Genomic DNA, 22,526 nt, shown 5'->3' with positions numbered 1-22,526 from the left:
TGCCATGCTTCTAGGAATTCTCGTGCGTGTCTCTGTTTGGCTTGTCCTAGGATGGATGTGTTGTCCCAATCAAAGTGGTGTCCTCATGTGTCCTCCAAACACATTGATTTGGGGCCAATCTACCATCCCCTGAGAAAAAAAACAGGAAATGACATCACCAACCCAAGGAAACCTAACCAGATAAATAGAAAGCGGGACATAACACCAGCGCTTCGTCGGAGGCTCACTGATGATGTTACCTAGAATGGTGACCAAATATCTGAAAACTAACCTTCCAGCTCAGCGAGCAAACTCACATCCCGAACCTCAACCTGAGCTACAAATCTTCTCAAAACTCGCTAGTTCTATGATTCCGTGTTGGTTTGATGCCACAGTTAAGGAAGTTTTGGTCTGTAACCATTTACGAAGAGGTTCTTTGAATGTATTGCTGTCAGTTTGGCTCAATGGTAACACCTCCTTCCTCTAAATCGGTCGATTGTAATTTCAAACCCTGTCGCTCCAGGATCTGAGTGCATAATCCAAACCGATGCTTCTGTGGTGCTCTGAATCATCAGATACGTCACCTTTCAGACAAAATGTTAAACTGACGATCCAGGCCTAATTTTAATTCAGGATGTGAAACGAGCACATGACTGAGGGCCGGCATACTGGGCAGTAAGCCACGAATTATGTAATGAATTTGAGGTTTGGCCATTGATAAGCTTTGAACGTTATTTCGATTTCACAAAACCTTATCCTCCACCAAATGAGAAAACATTCTGTTCACCCCAATCCCACATTGGATCTTCATTCATCGCTCAGGTCTGGGCCAACTTGAGGATGCACCTCCCAAAGGAAGGTTGTATTCACTGCTTGGTCCTCCTAGATCAACCCTGAAGGATGTTGTTAGCAATATGAGATAGGTGGGAGGGCTCATGTCTCATTAGAATTTAGAAGGTTGAGGCGAGATCGAATAGAAACTGACAAGATAATGTATGGTTTAGAAGGGGTGGACGCTAGGAAGTTGTTTCCGTTAGGTGGGGAGACTAGTACGCGTGGGCACAGCCTTAAAATTAGAGGGGGTAAATTTAAAACTGAAATAGACGACATTTCTTCAGCCAGAGAGTGGTGGGCTTGTGGAATTCATTGCCACAGAGTGCAGTGGAGGTCGGGACATTGAATGTCTTCAAGGCAGAGATTGACAAATTCTTGATCTCGTAAGGAATTATGGGCAATGGGGAGAGTTCAGGGAAGTGGATTTGAAATGCCCATCAGACATGATTTAAATGGCGGAGTGGCCTTGATGGGCCGAATGGCCTTACTTCCACTCTTATGTCTTATGGTCTTATGGTCTCTTGTCCCTGAAAGCCCTTTTGAAGGGAAGGTATTGTTCCAGGCCATCAGGATGAACATTAGAAGTTACAGTAAAGCAGGTCTGGATAGGGAAGGCTACAGAGCTGTGCACATTAACATCACTCACAAAGTCTGTGAGATGTTCACTTCCACCATAAGAACTTCAAAAGTGAGAACAATCCCCCTGTTATGGTCCCTATAGAAACCAATAACTTTAAAAGGAGATGACCATCTGAAGAGATTTCACATTTTAAGACAAAATGTGAGGCTGGATGAACACAGCAGGCCAAGCAGCATCTCAGGAGCACAAAAGCTGACGTTTCGGGCCTAGACCCTTCATCAGAGAGGCGGATGGGGAGAGGGAACTGGAATAAATAGGGAGGGAGGGGGAGGCGGACGGAAGATGGAGAGTAAAGAAGATAGGTGGAGAGAGTATAGGTGGGGAGGTAGGGAGGGGATAGGTCAGTCCAGGGAAGACGGACAGGTCAAGGAGGTGGGATGAGGTTAGTAGGTAGCTGGGGGTGCGGCTTGGGGTGGGAGGAAGGGATGGGTGAGAGGAAGAACCGGTTAGGGAGGCAGAGACAGGTTGGACTGGTTTTGGGATGCAGTGGGTGGGGGGGAAGAGCTGGGCTGGTTGTGTGGTGCAGTGGGGGGAGGGGACGAACTGGGCTGGTTTAGGGATGCAGTAGGGGAAGGGGAGATTTTGAAACTGGTGAAGTCCACATTGATACCATTAGGCTGCAGGGTTCCCAGGCGGAATATGAGTTGCTGTTCCTGCAACCTTCGGGTGGCATCATTGTGGCAGTGCAGGAGGCCCATGATGGACATGTCATCTAGAGAACGGGAGGGGGAGTGGAAATGGTTTGCGACTGGGAGGTGCACTTGTTTGTTGCGAACTGAGCGGAGGTGTTCTGCAAAGCGGTCTCCAAGCCTCCGCTTGGTTTCCCCAATGTAGAGGAAGCCGCACCGGGTACAGTGGATGCAGTATACCACATTGGCAGATGTGCAGGTGAACCTCTGCTTAATGTGGAATGTCATCTTGGGGCCTGGGATAGGGGTGAGGGAGGAGGTGTGGGGACAAGTGTAGCATTTCCTGCGGTTGCAGGGGAAGGTGCCAGGTGTGGTGGGGTTGGAGGGCAGTGTGGAGCGAACAAGGGAGTCACGGAGAGAGTGGTCTCTCCGGAAAGCAGACAGGGGTGGGGATGGAAAAATGTCTTGGGTGGTGGGGTCGGATTGTAAATGGCGAAAGTGTCGGAGGATGATGCGTTGTATCCGGAGGTTGGTAGGTTGGTGTGTGAGAACGAGGGGGATCCTCTTAGGGCGGTTGTGGCGGGGGCGGGGTGTGAGGGATGTGTAGCGGGAAGTACGGGAGACGCGGTCAAGGGCGTTCTCGATCACTGTGGGGGGAAAGTTGCGGTCCTTGAAGAACTTGGACATCTGTGATGTGCGGGAGTGGAATGTCTTATCGTGGGAGCAGATGCGGCGGAGGCGGAGGAATTGGGAATAGGGGATGGAATTTTTGCAGGAGGGTGGGTGGGAGGAGGTGTATTCTAGGTAGCTGTGGGAGTCGGTGGGCTTGAAATGGACATCAGTTACAAGCTGGTTGCCTGAGATGGAGACTGAGAGGTCCAGGAAGGTGAGGGATGTGCTGGAGATGGCCCAGGTGAACTGAAGGTTGGGGTGGCAGTTGTTGGTGAAGTGGATGAACTGTTCGAGCTCCTCTGGGGAGCAACAGGCGGCGCCGATACAGTCATCAATGTACCGGAGGAAGAGATGGGGTTTGGGGCCTGTGTAGGTGCCTCTTCCCTCTTCCGCACCTACACAGGCCCCAAACCCCACCTCTTCCTCCGGTACATTGATGACTGTATCGGCGCCGCCTCTTGCTCCCCAGAGGAGCTCGAACAGTTCATCCACTTCACCAACACCTTCCACCCCAACCTTCAGTTCACCTGGGCCATCTCCAGCACATCCCTCACCTTCCTGGGCCTCTCAGTCTCCATCTCAGGCAACCAGCTTGTAACTGATGTCCATTTCAAGCCCACCGACTCCCACAGCTACCTAGAATACACCTCCTCCCACCCACCCTCCTGCAAAAATTCCATCCCCTATTCCCAATTCCTCCGCCTCTGCCGCATCTGCTCCCACGATAAGACATTCCACTCCCGCACATCCCAGATGTCCAAGTTCTTCAAGGACCGCAACTTTCCCCCCACAGTGATCGAGAACGTCCTTGACCGCGTCTCCCGTACTTCCCGCTACACATCCCTCACACCCCGCCCCCGCCACAACCGCCCTAAGAGGATCTGCCTCATTCTCACACACCACCCTACCAACCTCCGGATACAACGCATCATCCTCCGACACTTTCGCCATTTACAATCTGACCCCACCACCCAAGACATTTTTCCATCCCCACCCCTGTCTGCTTTCCGGAGAAACCACTCTATCCGTGACTCCCTTGGTTGCTCCACACTGCCCTCCAACCCCACCACACCCGGCACCTTCCCCTGCAACCGCAGGAAATGCTACACTTGTCCCCACACCTCCTCCCTCACCCCTATCCCAGGCCCCAAGATGACATTCCACATTAAGCAGAGGTTCACCTGCACATCTGCCAATGTGGTATACTGCATCCACTGTACCCGGTGTGGCTTCCTCTACATTGGGGAAACCAAGCAGAGGCTTGGAGACCGCTTTGCAGAACACCTCCGCTCAGTTCGCAACAAACAACCGCACCTCCCAGTTCCAAACCATTTCCACTCCCCCTCCCGTTCTCTAGATGACATGTCCATCATGGGCCTCCTGCACTGCCACAATGATGCCACCCGAAGGTTGCAGGAACAGCAACTCATATTCTGCCTGGGAACCCTGCAGCCTAATGGTATCAATGTGGACTTCACCAGTTTCAAAATCTCCCCTTCCCCTACTGCATCCCTAAACCAGCCCAGTTCGTCCCCTCCCTCCACTGCACCACACAACCAGCCCAGCTCTTCCCCCCCACCCACTGCATCCCAAAACCAGTCCAACCTGTCTCTGCCTCCCTAACCGGTTCTTCCTCTCACCCATCCCTTCCTCCCACCCCAAGCCGCACCCCCATCTACCTACTAACCTGATCCCACCTCCTTGACCTGTCCGTCTTCCCTGGACTGACCTATCCCCTCCCTACCTCCCCATCTATACTCTCTCCACCTATTTTCTTTACTCTCCATCTTCGGTCCGCCTCCCCCTCGCTCCCTATTTATTCCAGTTCCCTCTCCCCATCCGCCTCTCTGATGAAGGGTCTAGGCCCGAAACGTCAGCTTTTGTGCTCCTGAGATGCTGCTTGGCCTGCTGTGTTCATCCAGCCTCACATTTTATCTTGGAATTCTCCAGCATCTGCAGTTCCCATTGTCTCACATTTTAAGACTTCCACTTTGATAAAAATATTAAAATTAATATCAACTAATTTTTACTTTGTATACAGCCAAGAACCAAATTGCACAAAATATACCCCTTGTTAACTTCTTAAACAACCAAAAACCCCACATCACATTTATATAATAAGCTGCACTCTCAGCACATTCTTACTTTTGAACCCCAAGCTCCTCCTGCCTTCAAAAGGATTTCACAACTTTCCTTTCACCTATTCTCTCACTATTCATCACAATTCACTGCCTTCTACCTAGAATCCTTCTATTTATAGTTGTACAGACACTGCAATATTTCCCATCCTGCTTTTCACATATATGTACATTCTCTGCTTGCACTCTTATAACGTACACAACCTCAGATCTTTTACCACTGCTTCCTGACTTAGTATTACATCTGCTTAGTTTTCCATAGATCACTTCCCTATCTTCATTCCAAATGGCCTCTTCACTGCCACTTATCTTACTCACCCTTGTTATTTCACTGGCCAGAGAAGGTGGTGGCCTAGTGGCATTATCACTGGACTGTTCATCCAGAGGCCCAAGTAAAGTTCTACAGGACCCTGGTTCATATCCAATGGAATTTGATTGCAATAAAGATCTGTAAATACAGAAGGAAACTGCTTCCTTTCCAGACCTGGCATACATGTGATTCCAAACACACAGCAGTGTGAGATAACAAGATGTAGAACGGGATGAACACAGCAGGCCAAACAGCATCAGGGGAGCAGGAAGGCTGCATTTTGGACCTAGATCCTTCTTCTGAAATGGGGGAGGGGAAGGGTGTTCTGAGATAAATAGGTAAAGAAAGGGAGGCGGATAGAAGATGGATAGAGAAGATAGGTGGAGCTGTTGCGGTTTTTGCAGAGGGAGGAGGATAACTTCTTCAGGTTAAGCAACCTTAGAAGAGTCTTCGCAGTGGGGTTAAAATTGGTCCAGAGATAGTAGAAACTCTAGATGCTGGAGAATATGAGATAACAAGGTGTAGAGCTGGATGAACACAGCAGGCCAAGCAGCATCAGAGGAGCAGGAAGCCTGACATTTCAGGCCTAGACCCTTCTTCAGAAATGGGAGAGGGGAAGAAGCTTCTGAAAAAAATAGGGAGAGGGGGAGGTGGATAGAAGATGGATAGGTTGGCTGTTAACTGCCCTCTGGCTTGCATCTGGTGCATGAATAGATAAGATTATCTCTTGCTGCTAGTGGTATCTAACACAAGGGAGAGGACCACGAACAAGGAGACAGCATCGTCATTGTCACATTACAGACATCAGAGTTTCTCAGGATTAAATAGCTTCAGATTATTTTTCATTTAAACTGCAGTTAGTGCTGTGGATCGAACAGTCAGTAATTCTGCTTGTTGTGTAAACTTGTCATTATTCATACAATTATTAAGTTCCTGTTTGGATGCTCTTCCTACAGCTATTTCTTCCCATCACCTTCCAAAAGCTCCTGCTATCATGTGATTCGGTCATTACAGGTGAAAGTTAGTAATCTGTTTGACCCACAGGGCATTATAACCAGGTCTGATCCTATAGTCATTAAAAGCCCGCATGCCTGTATTTTACATTGGGCTTGTTGTAGTAAGATATAGAGCTCCTGTTTTCATTACCTTTGTACATGAAGTCACAGCACACTTGGATAGTTCTTACAAGACATAAGGTGAAAACAACTCAATTATGTGACAGTGCTGATGGCGTTAATGAATATACATTGACTGTAAGCTGGGGTTAGTAAATATATTGTCCTAGAAAATAACAACTGCACCTGATAAGATCAGATAACTCTGCAACAACCAGGACATCATGTTGAGGTTGTACAGGACGCTGGTGAGGCTTCTTCCAGAATACCGTGTGCAGTTGTGGTTGCCCTGCTATAGGAAGGCTATTAGTAAATTGGTCAGGGTTCAGAAAACATTTACCAGGATTTGCTAGGAATGGAGGGTTTACATAATAAAAATAGGCTGAATAGGCTGGGACTTCTTTTCACTGGAGCCTAGGGGTTTGAAGTGTGAGCTTACAGAGGTTTATAAAATCATGAGGGGCATAGATAAGGTCAATAACAGGGGTCTTTTCCCTCGGATGGAGGAGCTCAAAGCTAGGGGGAATATTTTCAAGGTAAGAGGAGAAAGTTTTAAAAAGGACATGGGGGCAACCATTTTTGTACAGAGAATGGTTTGTGTGTGGAATGTACTCCAAAGGAAGTGATTAATTCAGGTGCAGTTACAACATTTAAAAGACATTTAGACAAGTACATGAATAGGAAAAGTCTGGAGGGATATGTGCCAAATGCAGGCAAGTAGATCTAGTTTAGTTTAGGAACATGGTCAGTGTGGACTAGTTGGACCAAAGGGTATGTTTCCATTCTGTATGACTCTATCGGACTATGACCCTATAAACCATTTAGAAAAGTCATTTGCAGTTCCAGGAAATATGAATTAGTGAATAAACCCTGAAGTGTGTTACTGAGCCATACAGGCCATGACACAATTCCCACAGCGTGCTGAGGAAGCTGATCTCACTTGGGATTAGAAGCAGGAGTCCAACTAGTCCACACTGACCATGTTCCTAAACTAAACTAGATCTACTTGCCTGCATTTGGCACATATCCCTCCAGACTTTTCCTATTCATGTACTTGTCTAAATGTCTTTTAAATGTTGTAACTGCACCTGAATTAATCACTTCCTTTGGAGTACATTCCACACACAAACCATTCTCTGTACAAAAATGGTTGCCCCCATGTCCTTTTTTAAAACTTTCTCCTCTTACCTTGAAAATATTCCCCCTAGCTTTGAGCTCCTCCATCTGAGAGAAAAGACCCCTGTTATTGACCTTATCTACGCCCCTCATGATTTTATAAACCTCTGTAAGCTCACACTTCAAACCCCTAGGCTCCAGTGAAAAGAAGTCCCAGCCTATTCAGCCTATTTTTATTATGTAAACCCTCCATTCCTAGCAAATCCTGGTAAATGTTTTCTGAACCCTGACCAATTTACTAATAGCCTTCCTATAGCAGGGCAACCACAACTGCACACGGTATTCTGGAAGAAGCCTCACCAGCGTCCTGTACAACCTCAACATGATGTCCTGGTTGTTGCAGAGTTATCTGATCTTATCAGGTGCAGTTGTTACTTTCTAGGACAATATATTACTAACGCCTGCTTACAGTCAATGTATATTCATTAACGCCTTCAGCACTGTCACATAATTGAGTTGTTTTTACCTTGTGTCTTGTAAGAACTATCCAAGTGTGCTGTGACTTCATGTACAAAGGTAATGAAAATTGATACAAAACAAACGTTGTTTCATCTTACCAAGATATCTATCCAGCCAAAATTGCAATTCACAAATCTTGTGAAAATTAAGCATCAAACTAATTGCGAAGTATCAATCTTTCGATTCTAAAACATGAACATTCCAAACACAGGTGGCTAAGGGACAAAATTTAAAGAATGTGATAGCTTTTACCAGTGACCAAAGAAACGAAGCTAATATTAGCATAAATACCTAAACTGACCATCACCACATTTCTTTGTGAAATCTATCTTATGTCTCCCGATCCATGAAGAAATGTATGTTTGTTGTCAGAAGACGTGATTTGTCTGCTATTCAGTCATTGGTGAAACATCCAAACCTAAAGACAAAAAAAAAGCAACTGTTCAGTTGATCAGCTATTTAGCCTTTGGATTTTAATAGATGGGAGATGCCACAAAAAAAGTGGATGTGCCATGGAATTGTTTGTCTCATTGAAGTGTGACATGTTACTGATTCCACTAGTGTAAACTATAAATCACTAGACCGCAGCGGTTCAAGAAGTCAGCTCACTGCCATGTTCTCAAGGGCAACTAGGCATGGACAACAAATGCTGGCCCAGTCAGCGATGCTCACATCTTATGAATGCATTAAAAAAAGCTTGACTTTGCTGAGGGTTCAATGATAGTGAAGGACTGATGGATTATTTTTCTGTTCTCTAGATGAACTGTGACACAAACGCCTTTGAAGCTGGATTGGACTATTTCATCAAGTTAAACAAGGTACGGCGATTTTCGAATAGCAAATAATTCCACCAAAGAATCAGAAAATAAGAGCCAGACTAGCCACTCAGCCTTTTGAGCCTGCTCTACCATTCAATGATCATGGCTCACCATTCAAATCCGTACTCTATTCCTGCTTTCTCCCCATACCCTTTGATCCATAAGTCCATAAGATGTGGGAGCAAAATTAGACCATTTGGCCCAGCAGGTCTGCTCTGCCATTTGATCACGGCTGATATGTTTTTCAACCCCTACTGTCCTACCTTCTCGTAACCCTTGATCTCCTTATCAATCAAGACCCTATCTATCTCTGTCTCAATTGCACTCAATGACTTGGCCTCTACAGACTTCTGTGGCAATGAGTTCCGCAGATTCACCACCCTCTGGCTGAAGAAATTCCTCCTCATCTCAGTCCTAAAGGGTTGTTCCTTCACTCTGAGGCTGTGCCCTCAGATCCTAGTCTCTCCTACAACTGAAAACATTTTCTTCACATCCACTCTGTTCAGGCCTCTTAGCATCCTGTGAGATTGAATTAGATTCCCTTCTCATTGTAAATTCCATTGAGAACAGACCCAGAATTGTCAGCGACTCCTCATATGACAACTCTTTCATCTCCAGGATCATTCTTGTAAACCTCCTTTGGATCCCCTCCAAGGCCAGCACATTCTTCCTTAGATAAGGGGCCCGAAACTGCTTCCAATACTCCAAAAACGATCTGGCCAGAGTCTTGTATAGTCTCAGTGCTACGTTTCTGCTCTTGTATTCAAGTCCTTTTGAAATGAATGCTAACTTTGCATTTGCCTTTCTAACAGCCGCCTGAACCCTGAGAAAGATCCCTTTATCCCTGTGCTCTGCCTTCTGTCAGTCAGTCAACCCTCTGTCCATGCCAATACTTTGCCTCTAACACCATGGGCTCTTATCTTATTTAGAAGTCTCCTCTGCAGCACCTTGTCCAAAGGCTTTCTGGAAATCAAAACAGATTATGTCCGCTGGCTCTCCTTTGTCTAACTTGCCTGTTACTGCCTCAAAGAATTCAAACAGATTTTTTCAGGCATGACATCTCCCTGACGAAGCTGTGCTGGCCCAGCCCTATTTTGTCATGCACTTCCAAGTACTGTGCAATCTCATTCTGAATAATGGGCCCTAAAATCTTACCAATGTCTGTGGTCAGGCTAACTGGCCTAAAGTTTCCTGTCTTCTGCTTCTGGATCTTTCCCCTCCCTCTCCAAGTTCCTCTGCAGCCTAGATAAGATATCCTGAGCCTGGGCACCAGACAGACAACTCAGCCTTCAAGGCTTTCAATCCTGGCCACAGAGAACAATGTCAATTCCTCTGACTATACTCTCCCCAATTACAACTGCATTTCTCCCACCTCCCTTGAATGGCTCCTTGTACCACAGTGCTGAGGTCAGTTTGTTCATGCTTCCTATAGCCCTCACTCTTATCCATACAGGGAGCAAGAACCCAAACCTGCTCCACAAGCTCAGGGGCTAAGGCTCCTTCAGCACTACCTCCTGGATCCACCTACCTGCCTTGCTCGTAGTCATACCTTCCTCTCCCTGACCTCTGACCGAATTTGAGGTAGTTAATCTAAGGAGTATGACTGCGTCATGAAACACAGCGTCCCTTCCTGATGGGTTGTAGTGTTCAAAACTCATACTCCAGTTCATAACACTGAACCGGAGTTCCTCAAGCAACCAACACTTGTTACAGATGCAGTCAGTATGAACCACAGTGGGGTCCACTAGTTACCACTTCATGCAGTTGCAACATGGCCTGGTCCACTGTCTCTATTTTAATTACTTAGTTCTTAATTTGGTTTTTAAAAATTTCATACTGGTCTATTAGTTTGTAGCCAGTAAATATGTCCCCTATTTACCTTCAAACTGAAAGTAACAGATAATGTAGACAGTCAAATCAGTAGCTGAACTTATGATTTACCTGTGATCCCACTCTTTCGTGTTTATCTCAGATTTGTCGCACTCTGGATCTGCTCTCTCCTTCATGACTGTGCGAAGCTTATTGATCCTACCTCTCCCTTGAACTCTAAAAACTATATCTAACTCCTGCTAGAAAGCATTCAATGTTTTGGCCTCAACCACTTTTGTCGGTAGAGAATTCCATAGACTCATCTCTCTCTGGATGAAGAAAGATTTCCTCATCTCAGACCTAAGTGACCTACCCTGTATCTTTAAATTCCCAGTCCTGGGGTACATCCTTCCTGCATTTACCCTGCTGTCTATTCCTGTTAGAATTTTACTCACTGATATCCCCCCCTTCACTCTTCTAAATCCGGTGAATATAGCCCTCACTGATCCAGTCTCTCTTCATACATCAGTCCTGCTGTCTTAGGAATCAGTCTGGTTAATCTTTAAAAAAAAAGAACTGCGGATGCTGTAAATCAGGAACAAAAATTGGAAAAGCTCAGCAGATCTGGCAGCAATTGTGAAGGAGAAAACAGTGAAGCTTGCAGACCCCCTCACCCTGGACATTTGTAACAAGACATCCTAGCTTCTGTATTCAAATCCTCCGAGGAAGGGTCTCCAGACCCAAAATGTTAACTCTGTAATCTCCTTCATAGATGCTACTAGACCTGCTGAGCTTGTCCAGCAATTTTTGTTTTTGTTGTTGCTGTTGGTTAATCTTTGTTGCAGTTCCTCCATCATCAAAACGCTGTTCCTCAGGTAAGGAGATCAAAACTGCATGCAATATTCCAGGTGCGGTCTCACCCTGGGCATTTGTAGCAAGACCTCCTTGCTGCTGTACTCAAATCCGCTCGTTATGAGAGCCAACGTAACATTTCCCTTCTTTATTTCTCGCTGCAAGCTCACTTTCAGCAACTGATTTACAGGACCCCCTTGTACCTCCCCCTTTCCTAGTTTATCACCATTCAGCTGATAATCCATTTTCATAAATGTGAGGATAACCTTCACATTTATGTGCATTATCCTTCATCGACCATGGATTTGCCTACTCACTCAGCTTGTCCAAATCACACTGAAGCATGTCCACATCCTCTTCACAGCTCACCTTCCCACCCTGCCTTTGTGTCATCTGCAAGCTTGGAGATATTACATTTAATTCGCTATTTGCTCATCTGTACCATCTTTTAAAATTCATTCATGGATGAGAGCATCGCTGGCTGGACCAGTATTTATTACTTATTAGATCACTATTATACCACCATTAATGTATGTTATGAATCACTGGTGTCCAAGTACTGATCCTTACCCCACTAGTCACTGCCTGCCACTTAGAACATGACTCTTTCATTCCTACTGTTTGTTTTCCGTCTGCTAACTTGCTCTCCATGTTGGTTTAGTAACTCAACCACATACACTCCAAGCTGCCTGAAAGTATTGAACCAAATTATTCACCTAACTCTGTTACTTCTGCTCTGATAAAGGCTAAATATGTTCCCTCAAGATCTAAATCTTTGATTAACAGTGGGCAGTTTGTGTTGCAACATTTCATCTTATCTGTTCTCCTTTCAGATAAATTTTTCTGTTGCAACACATTTCATGCTAAGTCATCTTTAATATGAATTGCATTTGTAAAGATAAAGTGACCTGTGGAAGTCAGGTTAATTTAAACATGCTGGGAGCTATTTGTACCTTGCCGCATAACAGCTGAAATAGTTTTCTTCAAAAGCGTGTGCCGTTTCTTTTCAAAGCGAAAGGTGGGTCAGGATTTTGTGCATAAACAGCTGAGGCATTTATGATGGGTTGATGTTTTTGTCTCACTCAGCCAGTTGACTTCATAGGAAAACAGGCTTTGATGAACATCAAGAAGGAGGGTGTTCAGCGCAAATTGGCGTACCTTACCATGCAGACTGACAATGTGGATCCAGAAGGAAATGAAAGTGTTTGGTATGAAGATAAGGTAGGCCAAAAGAGATTTAAACACCTTGAAAAAGAAAAGAACCATTGACAGCTTAACTCTCCTTACGGCTGAGGCCACGTGTCTCCAAACTACATTCCTAGGCCAAATCTTCCCATGAGGCCTGACTCAAGAACCCGTTTTAAATAAAACCACAGTAAATCACTGACTAATTCCCATGTTGGATTGCTTCCATAAACCTTTCTTGAGTGTTTCCCTTGGTGAACAGTTTCAGTCCATGAGACAAATCCTGCTGCTACTATGGGTCTGGAGCAAACTCCACTTTACTGGTTCCTGAAGGGAGATGGCTATGGTTTATTGATAGCACATAACACCAGGAGAGATCATTAAGAAAAGACTTACTGTAACAACAATAAAAATTATGTAAGCAAAATGTAGGAAATGTGAAATAAAAACAAAAAGCACAGAGAAACCCCAGCAGAAAACCTTGTAGGCAGTATCTGTGAAGAGAAGCAGGGTTAATATTTCACGATGATAATTGTCTTGCCAGATTTGGCAATGGATGTACAAAGTTTTAAGCGAGTGCAGAGGCACAAAATGGGGACGAGGAAGGAAAGAATAAACAGAAGGCCTATGATAAGTTAGAAGCTATGAGAGATTAAATGGTGAACAACTTAATGGGACAAGGCCAAATGAGATTGATAATGGGATTCAGCCTCAGGTTGATAAGTGACAAATAACATTGGTGCCCCAGAAGGTCCAGGTGTGGATGATCCCAATGGGAGAGAATCTAACCATCTTTCCTTGACATTTAATGGTGTTACCATTACCCAGAAACTGAACTGAACCAGCCATATAAATAAGCGGAGTGGGCCACAGCCTAGTGTAAGTAAGTCATCTCCTGAATAGCCTCTTCACTAACTACAAGGCACAATCAGGAGTGTGATGGCTCTTCATTTGCCTGATTGGGCACATCTCCGACAACACTGAAGAAGCTCAATGCCATCCAGTACATAAAGAGCTGCTTGATTGGCACTGCATCCATCACGTTCAACATTCATTCCTTCCACTGCCAATGTACAGTGGATACTAGACAAAAAGATACTCCGTCCCAAGTCTCCAAGGTTCCGTTGACAGCATCTTCTAATCCTGTGACCTCTGTCACTTACAAGGACAAGGGCAGCAGATGCGTAGGGACATCAACACCTATGTGTTTCCCTCTAAAGCACACACTGCCCTGAGTAGGGAATATATTGAACTGTCATGGGATCAGAATCTTGGGACTCCCTCCCTCACAACGCTGGGAGCATAGCACACCAGATGGATTGCAGTAGTTCCAGAAAGTGGCTCATCATTACCTTATCATGGGAAAATAGGGTAGAGATAACAAATGCTGGCCAGGTGGCAACGCAGGTATATAAAAATGAAAAGACATTTCAAAGGCACTGGTGTGGAAATTGCCATGCCAGGGTGTGATAGGAGATTAGAAAAAGAATCCTTACAGGAAATGAAGTGGGAAGAAGTTTAAAGTTGTGGGAACCAACAGGTTTATAGTAGACATTGATTGTCAGACAAAATCCAGAATTCGAGAGTGGTAAACGAAAAATCCCAGATGGAATGAAACTTGTTGTAATTTTCCAGTTTGAGTTGGGAACAGTAAATCTCACTAATGCAGTCAACAGTATACTGGATGTAGGCTGAGGGAGGGGTCTTAAGTCAGACCAGAACAACAGAGAGGCCTTGTGTCCCATGGAATTTTATTGATTTCGGGAAGGCTTTCAACAGCGCCCATCGACAGTCACTGGTACATCATAAGACAGTATGACATCTCAAAGAGGTATGTTAACATCTTCGAAGCCTTATACCATGACTCCAGCTGCTTTCTCAAAACTAGCGCAGCCACCTTAAACTCTTCCATCATCATCTCAGGGATATGGGCATGGTGGTATTCTCATCCCATTCCTCTTCTCTTGTATATTGGTTACAAGGAAGGCCTTGGTGATTGCAGACTTTGACATCCCACGGAAATCCCACCAGATAACAGATGAAACCTCCTTGCCGTCTGAAGAATTGCTTCAAGACATGATCACCAGCTTTGAGAATAGTGACATTAACGTTAGTCTATACATCAAATGCAAGAAGACTAAGATAACAATGATCTGATGGTAACAAGGCACCCCCATGACCACCAGGCAACAGAATAGTGCAGGTATCGACTACCATCCCTACCTGAGAAGTAATCGGGTGAGCTTTGTAGGAATTTGACCTTCTGCCATGACCATGGGTCAGAACTGTGAAGTACCATCGATGTTTTTAACCTGTAGTTCCAAGCTGTGTTTTTCTTTAAAGGAGGGCTGATACATTCAAAAATGGCTGACTGGAGGGAGGGAGGGAGAGAGAGGGAGAGTGACTCATAGAATGCCACACCTAAAAATGTGAAGGAACTTTAAACACCAATCCTTCAAAAGAAGAAGAGGCAAATTAAAAAAAGACTGAACAATGATCTCTTGTGACAAAAGGAAAAGAAGGGGGCTGATGAACCCCTGCTCGTGCGCAAGCCATCTTCAGTGTGTAATATCCCAAACCACAAACATATGTTTTTCCTTTTGAAAAGTATACAAGGACATTGGTTAAAAAGACAGGTTCAACTCACTGGACTGTGCCAGTGGGACGGAGGTTGTCATGATTGCAATTACAATAAGGTACTTGTGTGTACTAGCTTGAGTTCAAGGTTAGTGTGCTGTGAAGGTCACAGTTGAAGAACTATCCTTTAGTCACCCCTTACTTGCAGGTAATAACACTCTCGCACTCTGCATCGTGTAAACCAGCTAACTAGCAAACCAGACAAAAGGAAACAGGACAACAAAAGGACTCTCCTCACCTTAAATGCTAGAATTTAGTCACAGTCAAAAGGAATCAGAATGACAGAATCTCAACCAACTTGCAAAACTAAGAATTGTGAAGTCGATTGTTCAACTACCAATGTCAACACTTTCAGCAACTTGCACTGCAATGGCCACACGCTTTTCTCTTTGCAAGTAATTCAAAGGCTGATCTGTATATCTGTGTCATTTAACTTTTAGCTCTTTTGACTCCCCTGTTATTTCTAACCTGTGCAACTTGTGTGCTATGCTAGCAATTCTTCTTCTGCTGAGCAATCAATGTATTCTAAAATATTCTAATTCTTAATCACTCTTAATTAATCTCAATTTGTTACCTCAAAGACTGTATAAATTGCCTCCTTTTAAAATGTAAACTCTTTCGGATCTGGGAGACAGCTGTCCACAGGGGAAGGGATCTGAGGGGCTGGGTGAATAATGAAAGGGAGCTAGTTCTTTCCTCCTCACATGGGAGCTTATTATTTTGGGGCATTGTGTGTGGAACTTCTGCCACATCTCAGCGCGACACACTACACAGGAATTGGCAAAGCAACATAATGTTACAGTGACTCCATGCAATCTGAGCTTCTAACACCATCAGCACAACCATGAAACTGTGACTCTGTATTTCTGTAGTAGAACCAACTGCAATTACTGCTAGCAAGACATGGAAGAGAAGAATAAAGCTATCATTCAAGTCAGACACCTTTCAGCAGTGTAAGATGAGGGGCATGGCCTAGAAAGACAACATTACTAATGAAGGAATACTACATAGGAATGCCCAGAGAGATGAATGGGTCAGTGTGACAGTCGAGACTGTTAGGAGATGTATTTTGCCTCCTGGACTTACGTAACGCCAGCATGTCAATGGAATGGGCAACAACAGATGGAAAAAGAATCTGGGATTGATCAGAGAAGACTTGGTGAAGTACGACCTTGAGGAACAACGCAGTTCATAATTTGGAGTAAAAGAGCAGCAATGGACTGGGTCCATTAGTGGAATCTTGCTGCTCATTGTTAGTACAGGACAAGAGGAACTAAGTCTAAGTCTCTTAAAAAAAGCAAGCTGCAGCTAGGTCCATTCAATCTCATTGCAACATGTTTCATTTGGGGGAAGTGAATAATGTCATTAAGGGAAGTTGTTCAATGGGAGAAAGGTTCACCCAGGCGCAGGAAGCTGCAGATGATGACAACTTGTTAAGTCTCTGTCCAAGAGAGGAGCAAGGAGCCCTCAGACTATCTTTGTGGGGGCTGAGAAACTGATGTCTGTGGTGAAAAGGAATTGGTCAGGTTCTGGAAAATGTTTAAGCAGTGAAAAACCTTTGAAGAGCCATGAATGGAGGGAACAAAAGGCTGGACAAAGGGAGAAAATTAAGTAAAGATTATATGAAATACCTTTTGTGGGCAAGGCCATGTTGAAATAGTTGGTCTAGCAGAGCAGTCCGTTTTGTGGAATAATGGACATAAGTGGTACTTACATCTCTTAGGCTGGTGGACAATGAGTTTGAGAGGCATGCAGCTAAGATCATTAGAAGAGAGGAGATTAGCGATGGTCTGGGAGATAACAACTTGTTTCTCAGTAGTGGGATCATGGTCCAGGGGAGGTAGGAAGAGGTGACAGATTTGGCATTATGCCTCGACATCAATTTACTAACAACAACAGTGTTACTCTTGTCGGCAGGTTTAATACAAGTTAAGAGTTGGACTTAAGAAATAAAGAGTGTCTTCTAGTGCAGATGAAGGTAGTTTATGGTAAGTGCAGGGAACAGAGAAACTGAGACAACTGTTTTCATGCCAGCAGTACAATGAAAAGATGTTAGGAAGCTAAAAGCTCAGTTGGAAGAGTTCATGTAGAGGGAGAATACTGAAGCTGGGAGAAAGACTCTTGGTCAAAGACATGGTCACTGAGGCAAAAACAATGGAAGAAGAGCACAGCAACATGCCAAGCCCAAAGTTCATTGAGGTGAAGTTGTGAAGGGATGATGTTGAGGGACTGTCATCTAGAAAAAAGTAAAATATGCTTTTGCTCAGTAGCAAAGCATTTTATGGTATTATAATGCAACCTGTGTCAGAGATGAAAGCTCATTGTGCCATTAATCCCAGATCAGTGAAAATTAACAATGAGAAATAAAAAATTACAGGCCTGATTTTAATCCTGTCTGCCCAGTGGGGTAGATGACCTGTCAAAATAACCCTAACCCTAAATTAACTCAGCACCTCATTAACACTGCCATGACCCCAATTGTGATTTCACCTAAATGGGGATAGAAAATAGGTGGGTACTTGATGAATATGTTGAAACTGGGTCCCATAACATCATCGGAGCCCAACGCTATTTTCACTGGATAAGACTCGTGTAGCAGACACTCTAAAATCTGAAACCAACATGACTAGGAAATCTTTTTGGGGGACTAAAAAGGCCATTCAGTGCAACTGCTTTGTACGAGTGTTTATGCTTCAAGGAATCTTCCATTCTACTTCATTCAACCCTTCCTGCATATCCTTCTTCTTCTTCCTTTGGATTTAAGGGCAGCTAGGTATTCATCTCAACCAAGATAATAAAATGTGAGGCTGGATGAACACAGCAGGCCAAGCAGCATCTCAGGAGCACAAAAGCTGACGTTTCGGGCCTAGACCCTTCATCAGGTCTAGGCCCGAAACGTCAGCTTTTGTGCTCCTGAGATGCTGCTTGGCCTGCTGTGTTCATCCAGCCTCACATTTTATTATCTTGGAATTCTCCAGCATCTGCAGTTCCCATTATCTCTATTCATCTCAACCATTTCATTTGGTAGCAACAGCCATATTCCAATCACTCAATAAAACTCTTACCCGAAATCAGAAGATTGTAAGCTCACATTCCATTACAAAGGTTGACAGCAGAAGCTAGGCCGACCCTCAGTGCACTGTTAGGGAAGTGCTGTTTTATTGGAGATGACATCTTTCATGACCTCAGAAGCCCAAAGTACTTTATAGTCAGCTTGAAGGTAACACTGCTTACTGCTACCCTTGGCACCTGAAATAAGAACTTGCTCCATTTCTTAGTTTTAAATGAATCACTTCAAACAGCACAAATTTAATCCCCACAATAGAAACTAAATGCTGTTTCTTTAAATACAAAGTTCAGCCTATTAAACAGTATTCCTCTCTATTAAGGTTGTAGGTAACACCACATCTGGAGCCTACAGTTATAACACTCAGCAGAGTGTGGCCTTCGCATATGTGCCTCTGGAGCTCAGCAAAATAGGACAACAGCTAGAGGTGGAACTACTGAATAAAAAATACAAGGCAGTTATCGTCCAGGAGCCACTGATACTGACAGAGCCAACCAGGACTCGAATGAAGAAGAAAAGCTCAAGTGCTTGAGGGACAGCATTGTATGAAGAGAAAGCAACTCTGTGTCGTATTTTGGTAGGGTATTAACCATTTCTATTGAGCCCTATTTCATCTGGGACCAAGCTTCTATTTACTCACACTTCCCTGCCTGGATATGCAGATGTCAGCAAATGGCCTTGCTGCAGAAAACATAAAACAGCTGCTGCTGTCCCATAGTGTGAGTCTCAGCACTTTTGAATACTAAGTGGGTAAGTATGCCTGTGTTTACACAACACCTTATAGCCCTGATCTCTACCTTGTTTAAAGGAGACCATACAAATTTCAAACACGGTATTTAATGTGAAAAAATAATTAAGACTGATTATAAAATTTGCTGCACTTTTACAATTGGTACGTTTTTTTAATGTGAATTGACTGTTGCATTGAATAACTTTTATTATCAATGTGTCAGTCACTTGCTGTGAAAATGCTTTCCCCAAGTGGAAGTAACACAATGGAAGTTCGGTTATTTTATAAAGTCACATGTACCATTACCATTCCTTGACTGAATTCCAACTAATGCTAGATGGTTGGAAATTATTTTACTTTCAAAGGAAAGAAAAAATTCAAAGCAGTATTTGATTTTTCTATTTTAATATAAGCTGAAATCATAGCTGAACGATGTGAAAGGAACCTCCAATTATGTTGCATTGATCAACAATACTCAGTGACAGATATAAACATCAGATCTTGAATTTCAGCTCTTCCATCGGTGCTGAGATATCCCACCATTCTGGAAATTGATAAGGTACCTCTAAAGGAAGTTTTCACTTCTCTAAACCATGAGTTCAGATACTTCAGTGTGCTGCTGAAAAGGTATAACAAAACAGCAAAAACTTCTCTAAATGAAACCATTTGTTTAACGTTCCACGGTTTTCTAAGGTCAAATATCCACAACATCAGCATGATCAGGAACCGTTCTGAACAAGTCAGGAAATGGTCAATGAGCATCAAATGATAGGGTGGCCTACTTCTAGGTTTCAAAACTAAAGCCTTGACTTTAATTTGGGCTTTGAACTAAATGGGTGATACATGCAGTTTGTAATCCATTCCTTGCACATTCTTCCTTGCTTCAGTATGAGTGCAACAATGAACTGAATGGAATTTCTGCCTGAGTAATCGCAAATATTGTAGCAAATCCATCCTGTTACGAACTGAAATGATGCAATCCACAAATGTCCTGATATATTAATTGATTTTTGTTCATAAATAGAGTAATGGTGTGAAAGTAAATTGCCAGTCATCTTCCTTTGGATCTGAGCAGGGAGGCTTGAGAGATATTTCACAGCTCCTGGTGGCTAAACAAGGTGGGCAGTAACAATGTGATGTTTACATCATCAGAAACAGATACTTACAAGTCAGAGGACTGAGAAATGATTAGAACAACTTGTAGGCATTCTGATCAGTGTCCCTTTGGAACTGCAGCAAGTGATACTTTTACTCATGAAAATGGTAACTGTCATCAGTTTTTAAAAACCTGTTATAACTACTGTGAATGTTTGTCTGATTTAAAAGGAATAGCAGAGGAAATGATTTGAGAACAAATATTTCCTTGTAATTTGAAACATAAAATGTGAACTAATTTGTATTAAGTAAAAAATTAATTACTTAGTCTGTAGTATTGTATTTATTTAAAACAATTCAACATATTTGCATTAATGCCTTACAAATAAACTTGTTTTTTGGAACCCCCCGGGGGATTTTCTGTTTCTCTTTCATAAACAGGAATCAGATTATGTTACAATTGTACGTGCCTTTTATTCCCAGAACAAGTACATAAATGGAATACCATTTACAGGAATTAGTTAGAATAGTTGAATAATGTACCCTTGTCCTTTATTCTGAATAGTTGGTCAGGTGACCTAGCTTATCCTGGTGTCTCTAAAGCAGTTGGTTTGATCGGAGGTCCGTAAGATTTTGGTTTCCCCAATATATGTTTTATCCGATTCACACCTGTAACCCTCAGTTCGCATGCTGACTGGTGCCCAACAGCTGGAGAAGGTAGTAGTAGCATGGGTCCTTTTAACTCCCTATTTGCAGGCACCCTATATGAAAAAACCAAAGGACATTCAGCCTACCATTCTCTTCCTCCCAGAAAATAGGCACAATATCGCTCTCATCTAGGGTTATGAACTTGTTTCTTATTGCCAAAGAGGAAGCCACACTCAATAAGACTAAGTACAGGTATTAGAGAGTGTTGTAATACTGCAGTCTAATTGTCCAAGCTCTCACTGGGAGATTGGAAGTACGTGATATACTCAACAATGCCTGAGAGATTCCCAGATGAGTTAGAACATTGACATGATAAAGTATTATAATGTTGTTGTAGAGTCTTACAACATGGAAGCAGGCCTTTTGGCCCAACTTGTCCATGCCAACCAGGTTTCCTAAATTGAACTATTCCAATTTCCCTGCAATTTGGCCCATATCGCTCCAGACCTTTCCTATTCATATACCTATCCAAATGTCTTGAAATCTTGCAACTGTATCCAATTCTGCCACTTAGTCTGGCAGCTCATTACATATATGCACCACTCCCTGTGTGAAAAAGTTGCCCCTGAGGTACCCTTCAAATCTTCCCCTCTCACTTTAAACCTATGCCCTCGAGTCTTGGACTCCCCTAACCTAGGGAAAAGATCTTGGTAATTCTATGCCCTTTACAATTTTATAAACATCTATAACGTGCTGTGAGCTGCAAGGATATTAATCCAATATTACCACACTACTATACTATGCTACAATTAGATGTGCCAGATATACAGTACACAGTGATTGACATGCAATCTGATCAACAGTATGTATCTTTACACTTAAAACATGAAGGACTGTAAATTCCATGGGATATGTTCCCCATGCAAGAGCAGATGGAGGAGCTGTTGGAACTATTTTCTCAGCCTGCACACCTAGCCTCCAGACATTTACCATGTCTAGGGATGCTCGACTGTATGGACCGAAACACCAAAACTAACCTGAGATCAGTTATCTCAGTCTAGATTCAGTGCAGGGCCATTCAAAAGGCCTCGGAGAAACCACACAAGCTCTTGGTCATTCTTAATTCCAAGTGACACCCTTTGTCCCAGAAATTTGTGTTCCCTTGGTCCAATTTCCATTGAAATACTAAAGACCCAGCACCCTATTGTAGCCTGTATGTTAGGTGTAAGTGGTTTCATCCAGAAACCACCTCCTTCCATTCAAAAATATTATTGTTGTGCTTCTCAAAAACTCACCCTTAACCCCATATTCCCATATGACTCCATTTTCCTCCCTGAAACAACTGAATGTTGACCATCCCACAACTTCATGTTGAACCTCAATCCAATCAGAGTCCTATTTCTTCCATTGCACTGAATTTTAATCAATGGTATTAATGTATAAAAGTTGTAATAACTTTCTCTCCTTATTCTCCTCAAAAGTAATCGAATATTCATCAGTATTTTGTCTGGCCTTAAGTTTGCAGACAGTAGAGCTTGGAAAGTTGGCCAAGATTAGTCAAGTCTATAGATGTGGAAAGCATGGGTGAGTGTTTCAACAGAGATGAGTTGAAGTGGGGCCAAGTTACTTGACATTACAGTGGTGGTCTTAGTGAGGGTCAAATGTATGACCAGAGCCACATATGCCAGCAAGAACAATTGGTTCAGAAAGAGCAATAGTATCTAAAGCTAGGG

At 43.5% G+C, this 22,526-nt stretch overlaps 1 protein-coding gene across 2 annotated transcripts in view; it reads left to right on the top strand.

The window, feature by feature from the left end:
* The window catches only part of dmgdh (dimethylglycine dehydrogenase), a 128,767-nt gene extending 108,259 nt beyond the window's left edge, over positions 1–20,508 (top strand). For both annotated transcript variants that reach the window (XM_048528276.2, XM_059644823.1), the window contains 3 exons: positions 8,711–8,770; positions 12,518–12,652; positions 18,643–20,508. In XM_048528276.2, coding sequence (XP_048384233.2) covers positions 8,711–8,770; positions 12,518–12,652; positions 18,643–18,852 — 405 coding nt within the window. In that variant the 3' untranslated portion in view covers positions 18,853–20,508. The remainder of the gene's footprint in view (positions 1–8,710; positions 8,771–12,517; positions 12,653–18,642) is intronic.
* Positions 20,509–22,526: the final 2,018 nt, after the last annotated feature.

This window comes from Stegostoma tigrinum, chromosome 3 (genome assembly GCF_030684315.1).
Source record: "Stegostoma tigrinum isolate sSteTig4 chromosome 3, sSteTig4.hap1, whole genome shotgun sequence".
In the NCBI taxonomy this organism is placed as follows: Eukaryota; Metazoa; Chordata; class Chondrichthyes; order Orectolobiformes; family Stegostomatidae; genus Stegostoma; species Stegostoma tigrinum.
Note: the sequence above shows the minus strand (reverse complement) of the source record. Positions and strands in the feature narration are given on the sequence as shown.